Raw genomic sequence first — 14,549 nt, 5'->3', positions numbered from 1 at the left:
TTTTTTTTTTTTTTACTTTTAAAAGGAATGAAAATTTATTTATTTATATTATTTTATTTTTTCATGAGCCAAAGTTTTATTTATTTATTTCTTGCATTTGAAGTACTTTTTTTTTATTTTTATTTTTATTTTTTTATAGCCTGTAAATTCTTTTATCTGCTATACTATATATGAAGCTCCATGCTAATTATTTTAATTAAAAACACTTGTCTCTAAATTAAGGCTTGGTTTACGGAAACACGCTCTACCTGGTGTGCACCCAGTTTTAAACTTATGTTTTTGCCATTGGAGTTTTATATCCTTTTTTCAAAGTCCTTTTCTAAAACACTTGACATCTTTCTAATGTAAGTGGACTAGTTGAAAGGTAGACAAAGTACAATGTGGATCTTTAAACATTCCAGGTTTGGGTAGGAAGTGAAATTTGGGTCTCTGCACATTAAAATATTTATTAATTATCAGTGGCTACATCTTTTACAAAGGGCTTGGCAATAGAGATTGTACAATATCAGTATTCTCTTCCCTCAAATATTGTATAGTCTGTATAAATAAAGTTGCCAGTGTCAGAAAAATGGTCCGTTCTGATCAGCTCTATGGGTCTCCTCAATGCCCAATTTAGCGGCCAGTTTATCTGAAGATTAAATATTTTTTCCATTGGATATTCTTGCTGTGTCTGTTATGCTGCTTTATACAATGACCAGTCAGTACCAGTTATTCATTTCAGAAACATTTTTAGGAACCAATAAAGGAATGAACGTGAGTAACATAGGGCGGCCTCGTTGATGTTGCTGGAGGGATTAGTCACAACTGTCTCAGCAGAGGAAAGTTTGAAGAGTAAAGAAGCAGCATTATTCAGATCAAAAGAGAAGTGTGGGGTGAAATTAATTCTGAGGACACATTATGAGAGAGACGCACAGAAACAAGAAGAGATTTGAATTGGGGTGGAATATATTATAGATACACAGAAGGGTTGAAAAAACTCATTGATTAACATAAAGTTTTCCTTAACTTAAGGCATAAGGTGATACGAATTTACCATGTAGGTAATCAGAAACCAATAAACAACAGTGCCCAGGAGACATGGGCAGCTAGAACATGAAGCAGAGTAAGAAAAGTAAGGTTTCGGGGAGAGATGAAGAAAGATCCCTGGGGTCTGTAACTACTTCAAGTCTTCCTTGCAGTCTTCTTCCTCAGTGTCTCAGCCCTCTTAGGTGCCCGGCAAATGCTTTGACCAAAAAGTACGTTGACCCAATTAGTCTGGAAAAGATGTGTGAGAGATGGTTGGAAAGGAAGGAGAAGAAAGGACACTCTTGTCGAGGTGTCAACATGAAAATGGGTGACATTTGGTAAGATGCTTACTAAGGCGGGGGAGGGGGCAGGGTTTCTGCAAAGGACATTTTTATTTTGTGAAAATTCCAAGGAACTTAGAGAAAATTTTAAGCATTTTAGCTCTAGAAATAATAAAAGAAACCCTTCTATCAGTTTTAAGAATAAAACTGGTTAACATCTGGAAAGTAGTTAGAATTTGAGGTGACTATGTGAAGAAACAATTGGCTATCACGCAGCGCCTGTGGCTCAGAGGAGTAGGGTGCCGGCCCCATAGGTCAAAGGTGGTGGGTTTAAACCCAGCCCCGGCCAAAACTGCAAAAAAAAAAAAAAAAAAGAATTGGCTATTACGGACTGTGTTTCTCTGGGGTCATAGAGCTTGGAGGTGAAACAAAGTTATTCCTGTGCTTCACTGAGTTTTAAATGGTGTAAAACTAGTTTGTGCAGTACACTGTTATTAATGGCCTGTGCAGAAAGGCAAGTAGTTCATGCAACTGATCTAAAAAGATAACTGAGCTGATAAAAGTTCTTTGCCTATAGAGGACTCTTATTCTTTTTTGAATGTCTGCTGACCTACTGTGTGCAAGAAATTTGTGGTAGACATTGAAGGAAGTGGAAAGAATTAATTGTAAGACAAAATCTTGGGTGTTCAGAAGCAGACAGTTAAGTTAGAGAGGGATACATCTCTTTTGTATACATGGCACAATTTGTAAAATGTAGCTCTGCCAGGATATTTAGTGAATGCTGGTAGCACAGAACTTAAAGTAAGGGGAGAGTTCTGAGACACTGTAATTAGGGCAGGTAGTTAGGGAAGGTGAAGCTTGGGTCCAACCCTTAGTTTGGACAGGTGAGAGGGAGAAGAGTGATTGATTGGAAGATAGAGTGAGGTATACCAGTAGAAGTGAACTTGATATTGGGGAGGAGGAACTGTGGGATAGCACAGCAGTCCAGGGGATGTGAGATGGAGCTTAGCTTATCCCTCCTATGGAGACCAGCTCTGCTGTCCCGTCTCCTTGGCTTCCTCAGTCTGCAGCCTGACAGCGTCTCAGTCTAGCCTAGCCCAGTCTTATCTGGATCACTGCAATGTTCTCCTGACAGGTCTCTCTACTTCCAGTCTTAATCCCTTCTAATCTCTCCTCTACAGTGCCTCCAGAGTTATCTTTCTAAAATCCAAATTTGCTTACGTCTGAAATCTGCTGAAATTCATTCAGTGACTGCTCATAACATTTGAGAGAGAATTTAGACGCTGAGTTTGACCTACAGAGTTTTTACCCTGGCCACCCTCTGACTTTAGCCTCGCTATTTCTTACCTGTTTGGCTTAAAAAATACCCTAGCTTTCTGAAAGATTTAGGAGCCTTCAAATCTGTATTGATAGATGTGTTTCTTGTGTATTCTAATTCCTTTTTTTAAAAAAAAATCTACTTAATTCCTATTTCTTAATCTAAACTCATCTAAACTCGACTTCCTCCTACATGCTTGACCTGAGAAGCCTCAATCTGGAGACCCCTTCTGAGGTCCCTATTCCATGCATTGCTGAATTATGCTCACCTCATAAACCACTAACACAGTCCCAGGTATTCTGGGGGAGCCCAAAATCTGTGTGATGAAAGAATCAGTATGTGGGAGAGCATGTGGCTAAGGACTAGAGCAGAGGGTGCATTTGGGGAGTAGTAGAAAATTCGCTTCTGTTCATCCCCTGTGGTAGAGGATCTGGGCTTTGTACCAGTTTGGGCACAAATTCCAGTTATTCCCCTTTTAACTGGGGAACTGTCAAAGATAAAGTCAGACACAAGTTAAAATGGTAAGGACAGATTTTTGTATCAGTAGTAACTGTTGCACTAGGGAAAAAACTCCAGCGTGAACTACATTCAACTTTGAACAGGGGTGACAGCATTTTAAGGGGAGAAGGAAGGAGTAGGAGGAGGGTGAACAGAGGCTCAGGAGAGTCAGAGGAGGGAGCGATTGCAGAGAGCTTGTCAGTGTACATGAGGTTAGGCCAGCTGTGTGTGTCAACTGGTGATTGTCAAAGTTAGGATTCTATCCTGCTCCCAAGACTGTAACACAGGACTCCTGACCTCAGGTGTTTGTTGAAATAAATAGTAAATTTTTTTGATGGCCTGGAATTTTCTCAAACAGCCACATTAAGGGGACTGGGGTTATCTTAGGGATACAGCCTTGAGCTGTTAGAAACTATGTTCGCATTTGTTTAAGCCTTTGCAGGCCAAGATTGAGGCCTAGTTAAGACCAAGCTCAGAGGAGCTGGCAAGAATTAGATCAAGGAGAGAATGTTTGTAAAAAAGTAGGAAAAGCACTTGACTCTGTCTGCCTTAGTTTCCTTATCTATGAAATGGACATAATAATAATTCTTAAGGAGTTTTGTGGACTTGAAATGCATTCATTTGTGTAAACTGCTTTGAAGCACTCCTAGCACTCAAAATGTGTGCTGTTATTTTTATTACTGTTGTTATATCTGGGCCATACACTGTGCTGTGATTTTGAAAGTTGCTTTCATAATATGGTCGGTCCCATTGTTTGTGGACTCTGCATTTGCAAACTCATCTACTCGTGAAAATTATTCGTAACCCATAAATCACATCCATGTGAGGCTTTCCTGGTCACTTGCACATTTGCACAGAGTGGCAAGAAATCTGAGTCACTCCCTGTGCAAAGTCTCTATGTGAGGTTGGACAGGACCAACCTTGGCCTCCTTCCTTAAGCTCTCATGCTATAAACAAATGTCCTTTCTGTGGGTCTAATTTGTGCCATGTTTTTCACATTTTTTGTGCTTTCTCTTGGTGATTCCACTGTTCGAAATGGCCACTAAGCAGAGGCTCCCCTGCTGTGTGGTTTTCTACCATGTTTCTCTGAAAATAAGACCTACCTCAAAAATAAGCCCTAGCAGGATTTCTATGCATTTGTTAAATATAAGCCCTACCCCTTAAAAAGACCTAGTGATGGGCGTGGCTATGCTGCATATCAGTGTAGCACCCCATGTATTTCCACTCAGAGAGGAAGATAACCCCTGAAAATAAGCCCTAGTGTGTCTTCTTGAGAAAAAATAAATATAAGACAGTGTCTTATTTTCAGGTAAACATGGTAAGTATGAAATACCTGCAGTATATCACCTGGAGAAAACACATGTCAAATAACTATTTTCAGCCATGAGTAACAGTACTGCTGGTGATCTCGTCACCATTAGTCTGTTAACACTATATACTAAATAAGGTGTGTTTTAGCAGGAACTTACATTTTTAAAAGGTTATATATATATAGGATCAGTTGACACAGGTGTGACTAGGGCCTAGCATGATTCTAATTGTGTGTCTTTTTCTAGAAGTAATGGTTTAATATTCACATTGCCTTTCTAGAACAAAACTATTGTGGAGAACAGGAATTGGCTCCATCTTATTTAATCTTGCCACACACCTTTGCAGAAGGCAGGGTTGGGTAATATATCCCCATTTTACAGGCACATGATGAAGACTCCATAAAAAATCAGCAGGATAGTGTACAGAGAGCTTTACTCCATAAAAAATCAGCAGGATAGTGTACAGAGAGCTTTCAGATAGCCAAACATGTGGAGGTTCCTGGGGGGTACCCCATCCTCCCCTCCCAGTGCAGGGAAGTTCTGTGCCCCTCCCCCCATACCTTGCGATGTCCAACTCTTTATTTGTAGTCTTAGTGATATCCTTTACCCATAAATGTGTTTCCTTGAGTTCTATGAGCTGCTGTTGCAAATTAATGGTATCCAGGAAAGGAACTGTGGGAACCCCAATTTATTGACAGTTGTCAGAAGGCCAACTGCTTAGAGGCCTGGATTTGGGAGGAATATATGAAACAAAGGTAGTCTTGGGGACAGGACCCTTAACCTGTAGGACTTGATGCTATATCCAGGTAGATGGTGTCAGAATTAATTTGATTTAGAGGATATCCAGCTAGCGGCTGCTGTGGCATTAGTTGATTGGTTGCTGGTAGGAAGAAATTCCCACATAGTTTGGTGACTGAGTCACAGAAGTCTTTGCTATTGATTGTTGAATGAAAGAATAGCAAAGGTACTTTTCCTTATACCTGCTGATGCATTTTATTTATTTATTTATTTTGAGACAGAGACTCAAGCTGTCACATTGGGTAGAGTGCTATGGCATCATAATTCACAGCAACCTCCAACTCAGGCTTAATGATCCTCTTGCCTCAGTTTTTCTACTTTTTAGTAGAGACAGGGTCTTGCTTTTGCTCAGGCTGGTCTTGAACTTTTGAGCTCAAGCAATCCACCTGCCTCGGCTTCCCAGAGTGCTGGGATTACAGACGTGAGCCACTGCCCCAACCCTCTGATGCATTTAAGACAAAGATGGGACAATCAAATAGCCGTGATAGCTAAGTAGTCTTACTAAGTAGTAGTAGTACTTAGTACTAAGTAGTAGTATGGAAGGGAAGCACTGATGAGAGAGAAAAACTTGCAATTATCAGTATAAAAATGAGAGACTGAAATGTAAAAATTGATGAGCTCTCCTAGTACATAGAAGATTCTGGGCCCGGGACAAAGTCTCCACTCACTCCAAAGGAATCCACGGGAGGGAACAGAGAAAAAGAAATGGAGCGGAAAAGTATAAAATGATAGAAGCCAAGAGAAGAGAGAGTTTTAAGAATGAAGGGAAGTGGCACACTGTTAGGCCAAGGTGGGAGGATCCCTTGACCAGCCTGAGTGAAAGTGAGTTGAGATCTTATCTCTACTAAAAATAGAAGAACTTAGCTGGGTATTGTAGTCTGAGCTACTTGGGAGGCTAAGGCAGGAGGGTACTTGAACTCAGAAATTTGAGGTTACTATGAGCTAGACTCAGAGCCTGGACAACAGAGTAAGACTTTGTCTCAAAAAAAAAAAAAAAAAGAAAGAAAGAAATAAAGGGGAGTGGTTAATAGTATTAGATTCTTAGTAAAGGCCAGGGGTAATGCTGTGGTATTTGGCAATAGGAGAGCATCAGTAGTACTGAAAAACAGTAATTTTATGAGAACAGCAGAGTCAAAAGGCAGCTCTACCATTCGAGTTAATATTCATCATCCACTCCATTTGATTTTCTTCAAGATTTCTTCTTTAGGAAGATTTCTTTTCTTGGTTCTTACTTCTCCTTTTCTTTTTATGACCTTTGAGAATAGTTGGGTGTTAATCCAAGGAAGGTAGTTAGGACGTAAAAAGCCGGATCTGTACTTTACGTCCATAGATCATTAAAGGAAAGTAAAACTGTAATAGTGTTTTCCTTTTTTGCACTATTTGAGACAATTAAGGGATAGATTGCTTTATAGTATGGCCCAGAATCTTGCCACGAGTCTAGCTCAGATAATTCATGAGAAGATTCCAAAGATGTGAGAAAGAAGAAAAATGGCAGTTTCCCTTGGCTGTTTCTTTTCTTTTTTTATTTTTAATTCCTTTTCCCATTTTTTTTTTTTTTTTTTTTTGAGAGGCTCAAGCTATCCCCCTGGGTAGCGTGCTGTGGCGTCACAGCTCACAGCAACCTCCAACTCCTGGGCTCAAGCGGGTCTCCTGCGTCCGCCTCCCAAGTAGCGGGAACTACAGACACCCGCCACAATGCCCGGCTATTTTTTGGTTGCAGCTGTCACTGTTGTTTGACAGGCCCAGGCTGGATTTGAACCTGCCAGCTCAGGTGTATGTGGCTGGCGCCTTAGCCACTTGAGCCACAGGCGCTGAGCCTCTTTTCCATATGTTTATTACTTCCATTGTCATTATTCACTAAAGATGACAACTTTAGCCTTCCTGTCAACATAGCAGCTACTATGTTAAAGAGATGGTAAAAGCAATGCAGCCAACTGTGATTTCACGTATCTCCTTCATCACTGAGGGCATTGGAAGAGAGTTGTCCTATCCATTCCAAGTCCAAAATACTGAAATTTCCCTAAGTCATTATCTGTTTCATTATTGAAGAAGATCTTATGTTAGATCTGGAATGCCATTGGTTTGTCATAAAACTTCAGAATGTTTGAGAATTCAGAACATGAGAAGCAGAGAATCCATAAGCTTTTCTGAAGAGTAGGATTCCTACTTTACGTATGTCTAGAGTTGTCCAAACTTGTTAGTAATGTCGCCTTAGAATGTAGCAGAACTTGAAACTCTGTGTATACTAGAAAATGAATTACATATCTCTTGTTAAAATTTACAAATAAGTTATTACAGTGTTAACATACTTAAGCGGTTTTTTATATGTGAGGCCATGAAAGTATCCCGCTTACATAATAAAAGTTTCAAAGATGAGCAAATTAACTTTTCAGCAAAAGCTTTCCTTGAGTGTATCTTGGCTTCCTTTTTGACAGTTGTAACCTTAATGTTACAGTCGTGTTTTCTTTTTCTGTGAATCAGATAATCTTGTATTTGGAAAAATATTTTGGGTGAACGTTTTATTTTTTAATGGAAACTTGTATTTTGTGATATGCAAATGTTCAAACAATTTATAAGAACTAACCATCACCACCCACATATGAGATTATACAGGAATGAAAGGATTTTGGCTGCCTTATTATTTATAATTGTTGAGCCAAAGTCGATGGCAGCCTCTATCACTTATAATGATTTAGGGGCATTTTGAAACCATATTTTAAATACATGATACATCAATATTTTGATACATGAAGGATATGTATTACTTACTGTCTAACTAAAAATAGATCTATTTTTCCTCTCTTTTTATAAGGATGCACCCATTATATAGGTTCTGTACATAGTCATCAAGATCAATGTTTTGTTTTTCTCCCTTTAAAAAGTATTCATCTAAACTTTTAATACAAAAAACCCTATTGGCATTGGGTAAACTGTTGCACAATTACAGGAAATGCTGAGAGTCTTTTGGAAAAGTGTAGAAATCTAAAGATAATGAAAAGTGCATTTCTCCATTGTCAAGTCCTTTGAGAATCTGATAGGCCTCCCTCTAGCCGTACCCTGAAGAGAAGGAAGATTAAGTTCCAGGCACTGGACACAGGGGAAGAGGCTCCTAACTTGAGGGCTTTCTGTGGACAACAGAGCGCCTGGCAGTCTCCTAGAGATTAAATCTGGGTTTTGTCAGTGGGTGGGCCCTGCAGATCTTCAGTCCACTCAGCCCTGAGAGTAGGATGTTTGCTTAAATGGCTGGAGAATATACTACCTTTTTTTTTTTCCTCTTGATAATGGCTAATATTTATGATGTATTTTTTTTTTTTTTTTTTTTACAAATCCCTGAACAAAAAAGAATATAACCCATATTAGGAATCAGCCCTTCCTGACAAGCAGTGCGGCTTTCTCTAGAGAGCTCTACAGAAAATGTCTCAGCTGACTTTATGAATTGGTGCTCACGGCCAGCCAGCTGGCCCTTGACTGATAGCCCTGGATAAGCAAGGCTAGATAAGATTCTTTGAAGACTCTTAACTAAATTCAGAACCCCCAATCCTACGTACATTTGGCTACTCCGTAATAGTGGATGGCCGGCCCTATTTTATAGGCCAGTCATTTAAGGTTTGAGATGAGCCTAATTGCTCTGCTTCTCCAGAATGGAAAAAGATGATTGTAACGTTGATTCAAGGCCAGGATTTTATGGTGCAGGTAAAACTAGGCCATAGAGGTGATGAAGATTCTAGCAATTGGTTTTCTGTTCACTCCGTAGTGGGCGTGTAATGTAAGAAGCAGATAGTCTCTCACCCCTTTCTTCTCTGTTCCCTATAAAAATGATCTGTATAAAAAAGTTCCTTCCATAAAAACTTCAGACCTTTGTCTTTGCAGTCTGTTTTATTATCATCTTCGTGAATTCTTTGACTCTGACACTTTCCTGGCATCCAAGGCTAGCCTCTCTATATTCATTAAAATATTCAGCTCTGGAATTTGGTCCTCTTATCACTATTTTGTCTGCCATTTCTTACTTCTAGCTCTTAGTATATCTGACATTTGAAAACCTTTGAAACTTACGAAGTGTGTCTTTTCCTTGTTTTCTCAACTCTTTATTATCTAAATGCTCCCAATTATCACTGTTTTAAAAAATAAATAAAATATACAAAAAAATACACACTAAGTAATTGATGGCATATAAAACCACATCCAACCCCAACTCCCTCCCCTCTGAACTCACCATGCTTTTATTTTGGCAGAGTCAGTTTATTGATGATTTTTTTGATGTTTTAGACCACACAATTCTACTGCAATGCAAGGTGAAATTGTTAATCTTGCAGAAGTTGTAGGATTTCTTCAAGTCAGGGAAGGTGATGGTGGAAAGCTTGCGTCACATAAATAGTAATTGATTATAACAAAGGACCATCTTTTCATAAAAGATGGGCATGATGTCACATATCATGGCACCACGTAATTTTGTTAGAAAATTGACACTGAATATAATTTTAATTCTAAGAATTTGTGCATTCTTGCCATATCTGATAAAAACTTTTTTTTTTTTTTTTTTTGGCTGGGGCTGGGTTTGAACCCACCACCTCCAGCATATGGGCCTGGTGCCGTACTCCACAGGCACCCCCCCCGCCCCCGATAAAAACTTTTTTAAGGAAAAAGAAAAACTTTTTTTCTCTAATTTATTCTGAAATACTAATATCTGGTATATATGTCAGTCAAGCTTTTTTCAGGAATCAGAAAGTATGCTAGGTGTAGTAAACCAAAGGGTTAATTATAAGACATACAACTAGGCATTTTTAAGGAAAGTTTAAAAAATTTAAAGGATCTGTTTTTAAGTTAAAGTTTTGCAAAGGACTCATATACAACTGATCTACCAGGAGAGAGTAAAAGCTTTGAGGCCAGCCTTGGAAATGAGGTGTGGCTATTAGAATGTCACTCAGGAGAAGCTCTAAATTTCAAAAAAAAATTTTTAAAATTTTGATAGATTTAGGAGTGCAAGGAGGTTTTGTTTACCTAGGTGAATTGTACTGAAGTGATACCTGGATTTTTGTGCACCCATCACCTGAATAGTGTACATTGTACCAAATAGGTAGCATTTTTTTCTATCACCGCCTTTCACAGCATCCCCCCTTCTGAGTTTCCAGTGTCCATCGTACCACCGTGTACACCGTTTACCTGTAGCTTAGGTCCTACTTATGACTAAAAACATGCATTGTTTGGTTTTCCATTCCTGCATTGCTTCACTTAGGATAACCTTCTCCAATTCCATCCAAGTTTCTGCAGAAGACATCATTTCACCCTTTTGTGGCTCAGTAGTGTTCCATGGCATATACTTTCTTTATCCACTTGTTGGTTGCTGGGCATTTAGATTGACTCTCAATTGTGAACTATGCTGCCATAAACACATAAAGGCAAATGTCTTTTTGATATATTTCTTTTCCTTTGAGTACATACCCAGTAGTAGGGTTGCTGGATTGAATGGTAGTTCTACGTTTAGTTCTTTGAGAAATTTCTATTTTGTCTTCCATAGAGGTTGTACTAATGTACATTTTCGCCAACATTGTAAAAATGTTCACTGTTCTCTACATCTGCCCCATCTATTGTTTTTTGACTTGTTAATAATGGCCACCATGACTGGGGTAAAGTGGTATCTCAGTTTAGTTTTAATTTGCATTTCCCTGATGATTAGTGATGTTTCATAACCTCTAAGTTTTTATATCTTAATTGGTAACAGAAGAGTCAAGACACACAGGAATATGGTTATCAGACCTCATTCCACTTACTGAATCTTACATGCAGCTATGTCTAATTGGACAGACCTAGCTGCAAGGGAGTCTGTAAATGTAGTTTCCCTTTCTACTCCTATAAATAGGAGCAGGGGTGGGTGGAGTTTGGGAGTGCCAATCCAAAGTAACTGACGAAAAATTCTTAAGTGGATTCCACTTAGATCTTTTTCTGGTACCATTTGTCACGTGTAAGAGGGTCTCCTTTTACCTTTGTCTTCCTGGCTGTGTAAATTAGGATGGTTAAAAACATCCCAGGCATCTTCACAGTCATCTTGAGTACAGGGGTCCTCAAACTTTTTAAACAGAGGGCCAGTTCACTGTCCCTTGGACCATTAGAGGGCCAGACTGTGGGCCCTGGGATGAGTTGGCTGCTAAGCAGGACAGGCAGCAGTGGCAAAAACACCAGGAGGGCTGGATAAATGTCCTAGGCAGGCCACATATGGCCCAGGGGCTGTAGTTTGAGGACACCTGCACTAGTATATGTATTGTGACATCTATTATCACTAACTTTGAGTGCTGTGTTGGACTAGCTAGTCTATAAATGTGGGGCTGTAAATCCATGTAGTAAGAGGTGTAACAGTGGCTACTATGCTAGGCCATATGACTTAAAATCACTTTCTCTGTATGTGTGTCTGGCTAAGTGTCCTTTCATTGTTATGCTGTTTTCATTATATTCAATCTATGTGGAAAAGGAACTGGCCTAGGTAATAACATTTACAAACTAAGTTTTGAAAAACTCTTCCAGAATCTACTTCTCATATGCTGTTCATCAACTAACCTTTTAATATGATCATCCGTGGAAGAATGAAAACCCTAGTTAGGTACTAGGTAGGATAATGCAAAAAATACTTATTAAGGAATCAACATCACTTTTAAGAGTATGTTGGAAAAATGAAAATAATCTATGTATTTTACTAATCTACTATAACATAAGTATTGAATAATTTGTACTTTTATTAGGATAAATTAGGGTGCTGGGTTTTGGCATTTGTTTTTTTCTTGTACTTACTAGCATCATAACTGGAGAGTGAAATGAAGTGGAATGGCCGAATGGCATATTAAAATTGTTTATTATTGTTATTTTTTACCATGGACTACATATATATATGTATATATATATATATGACATTATTTTGTAAATTGTGCAATTATAATACTTTAGTCTCTTGTGTAGATATTGATGAAAAATAGTGATTTAAATGGTGTATCTCTCTCTATATATATAGATAGATAGATATGAATACCTATATTTATGTATAAAGTATCTCTCAAAAATTTACTTAACAATTTAAAGTATGTTACATTTCTTTATTATTTGAAAAGTAAATTATTTTCTTTTTCAGTTTCCTTTCACAGTAGGGGCTACTTGATTTAGTTTTCTTCAGCTCTCAACAAACATCACAGTTGGTCTTTGGCAAGTTTCATGAAGGGTAAAATATAGTTTCCAAGGGGGAGAAAAAACAGGAGTTAGAATTAAAACCATTAAATTTATGTTACCTTTTCCTCCATCGGGTGGAGGGAACTAACTCTGAAGATTTTATCACGTATATCATGGCACCAAAAATACTTCATTTATAGTAAATACCCATTTCTGTGTTGTTCATCTGCATTTTTTCCACTGTAAATGGGTTGGATGTCTGTTTTAGATTTAATAAAGAATAAAGAAAATGCTTATTTTTTTACTTTGCGAAGGCTTTTCTTAGATCCAGAGTTTAATCTTAGCAAGCAGGAAAAGAGTTTATTTTTATAAGTAGTACCATGTTTATATTACCTCTTAATTATTCTTTCACAATATGGAAAGGTTTAGAGGACCTATGATTTTTCACTGTGGTCTCTGTTGGGATCATCTTTGAAAACTCCTTAAATGATGTGAAGAAATAATTCTCAGCATGAGAACTATCTGTCTGTCTCTCCCTTTGTCTTTCTTTCCAGCCTTGAATGAGCAAATCCACACCTGGGCGAGCAATTATCCAACATTGTCGTTTTCACATGGCTGGGGCTGGTGATCCCTTCTCTTCTCCTTTAATTATTCCTGTTCTTCTTCCATTTTATTTATCCCTTCCTCCATCTTCTCTCTCTCATATTTTTATATTTTATTTGTATATAATTTGCCTATAGGGATTTCCCCTTCTTTCTTTCCAAAACATTTTTTTAAAATGATTTCCTAGTTGATTATATGTTTTAGAAAAGGAAGATACAACTTAGATGTGACAGTGACCGATACACTGACACAATTGTTATTAGCTGTCTTTATCAGTTGTAGAGGACATCAGTTATCACTTATTGAAATGCCTTGGGTAAGATATTAAAATTTTAAGAAACATGATATAAATGGTATGGCAAGTGCTTGTAAGTCATACGCTTATATAGATGTTAAAAATATTTCACCTATTCTTACTGGAGACTGAGTTCAGTGGTTAGGACCATCCTAATAGCAAATGTCACTAGGCAGGAAAGAGAGAAGCTTGTCTTGAAAATAAGCTTGTTTGTCACCAAAAATTTTCTTACCTGTTCTCAGTAGTCTACTTGTCCTCAGTGAAGTCATTGAAATCCAGGGGAAAAGATGGGACACATGGAAATATTGATAGCGTATTTTCGTGGAGGGATCGTTGTGGAAGTATTGCAACAAACAAATCGGATTTTGCTTAATTTTTTGATATTTTTGGATATTTCTTTATTGCATGTTTCACTGTGCCTATTTTTGTTTCCCCTCCCCCCAGGAAGTTTGTGATGGGAAGTCTGAGGGGCAGGCAACTGTAATTCAGCAGCTGGAGCAGACCATTGAGGACCTGAGGACCAAAATAGCTGAACTAGAGAAGCAGTACCCTGCCACAGACATGGAGGTGGCCAGTGGCCATCGAGATGTTGAGAATGGAGTGACACATTCAGAAGATGTCCATCTTGAAGCTCTCAGGTTAGGAGAAAATGATGTTCAGCATCAAAGGATTTTACAGGCAAAATCAATACAGACTTCCCCAACAGAAGAGGGCGGGATACTGACACTACCTTCTGTGAGTGCACTGTGGGATGGTGCTCCCTGCCCACCTGGGGCTGAAAATGGAGAGTCAGCTGTTCCGTCCTCACCTTCTGGACCTCAGACAAAGTTCTGTTCAGAGATTTCTTTGATTGTGTCTCCAAGGAGAATATCAGTCCAGCTTGATGCCCATCAGTCCATACAGAGCATCTCACAGCCTCCACCACCTTCATCCCTTCTGTGGTCTGATGGTCAAGGACAGCCTGGGTCACAGCCGTCCCATCCTTCTCTTCGTACTGAGTTTGAAACCAGCCATGAACACTCTGTTTTCTCTTCCCCTGAAAACAGCTGTGACATCCTGTCCCCACCACCGCTGCCTTGCACAGAGTCCTCCAGCTCCATGCCTCACCTGGGCATGGCGACTCCCCCACCTACTCCTCTCCCTGGCATGACCGTGCCTATTCTGCCCAGTACAGCCGTCCCCCCACCTCCTCCTCGGCTGGGCATAGACATGCTGCCACCCCCTCCACCTCCCCTTCCTGGAGAAGGAATACCCCCTGCCCCTCCTCTTGCTAGTGTGGGAATACCCCCTCC

At 39.1% G+C, this 14,549-nt stretch overlaps 1 protein-coding gene across 1 annotated transcript in view; it reads left to right on the top strand.

The window, feature by feature from the left end:
* FMN2 (formin 2) overlaps positions 1–14,549 on the top strand; it is a 332,811-nt gene that overhangs the window by 101,354 nt on the left and 216,908 nt on the right. The window contains 1 exon segment of the mRNA XM_023519245.1: positions 13,702–14,549. Within this exon segment, the coding sequence (XP_023375013.1) occupies positions 13,702–14,549 (848 nt within the window).

Source organism: Otolemur garnettii, unplaced genomic scaffold (genome assembly GCF_000181295.1).
Source record: "Otolemur garnettii isolate 467f Iridium unplaced genomic scaffold, OtoGar3 scaffold00165, whole genome shotgun sequence".
NCBI classification, from domain to species: Eukaryota; Metazoa; Chordata; class Mammalia; order Primates; family Galagidae; genus Otolemur; species Otolemur garnettii.
This window is presented reverse-complemented; position numbering and strand designations above follow the sequence as displayed.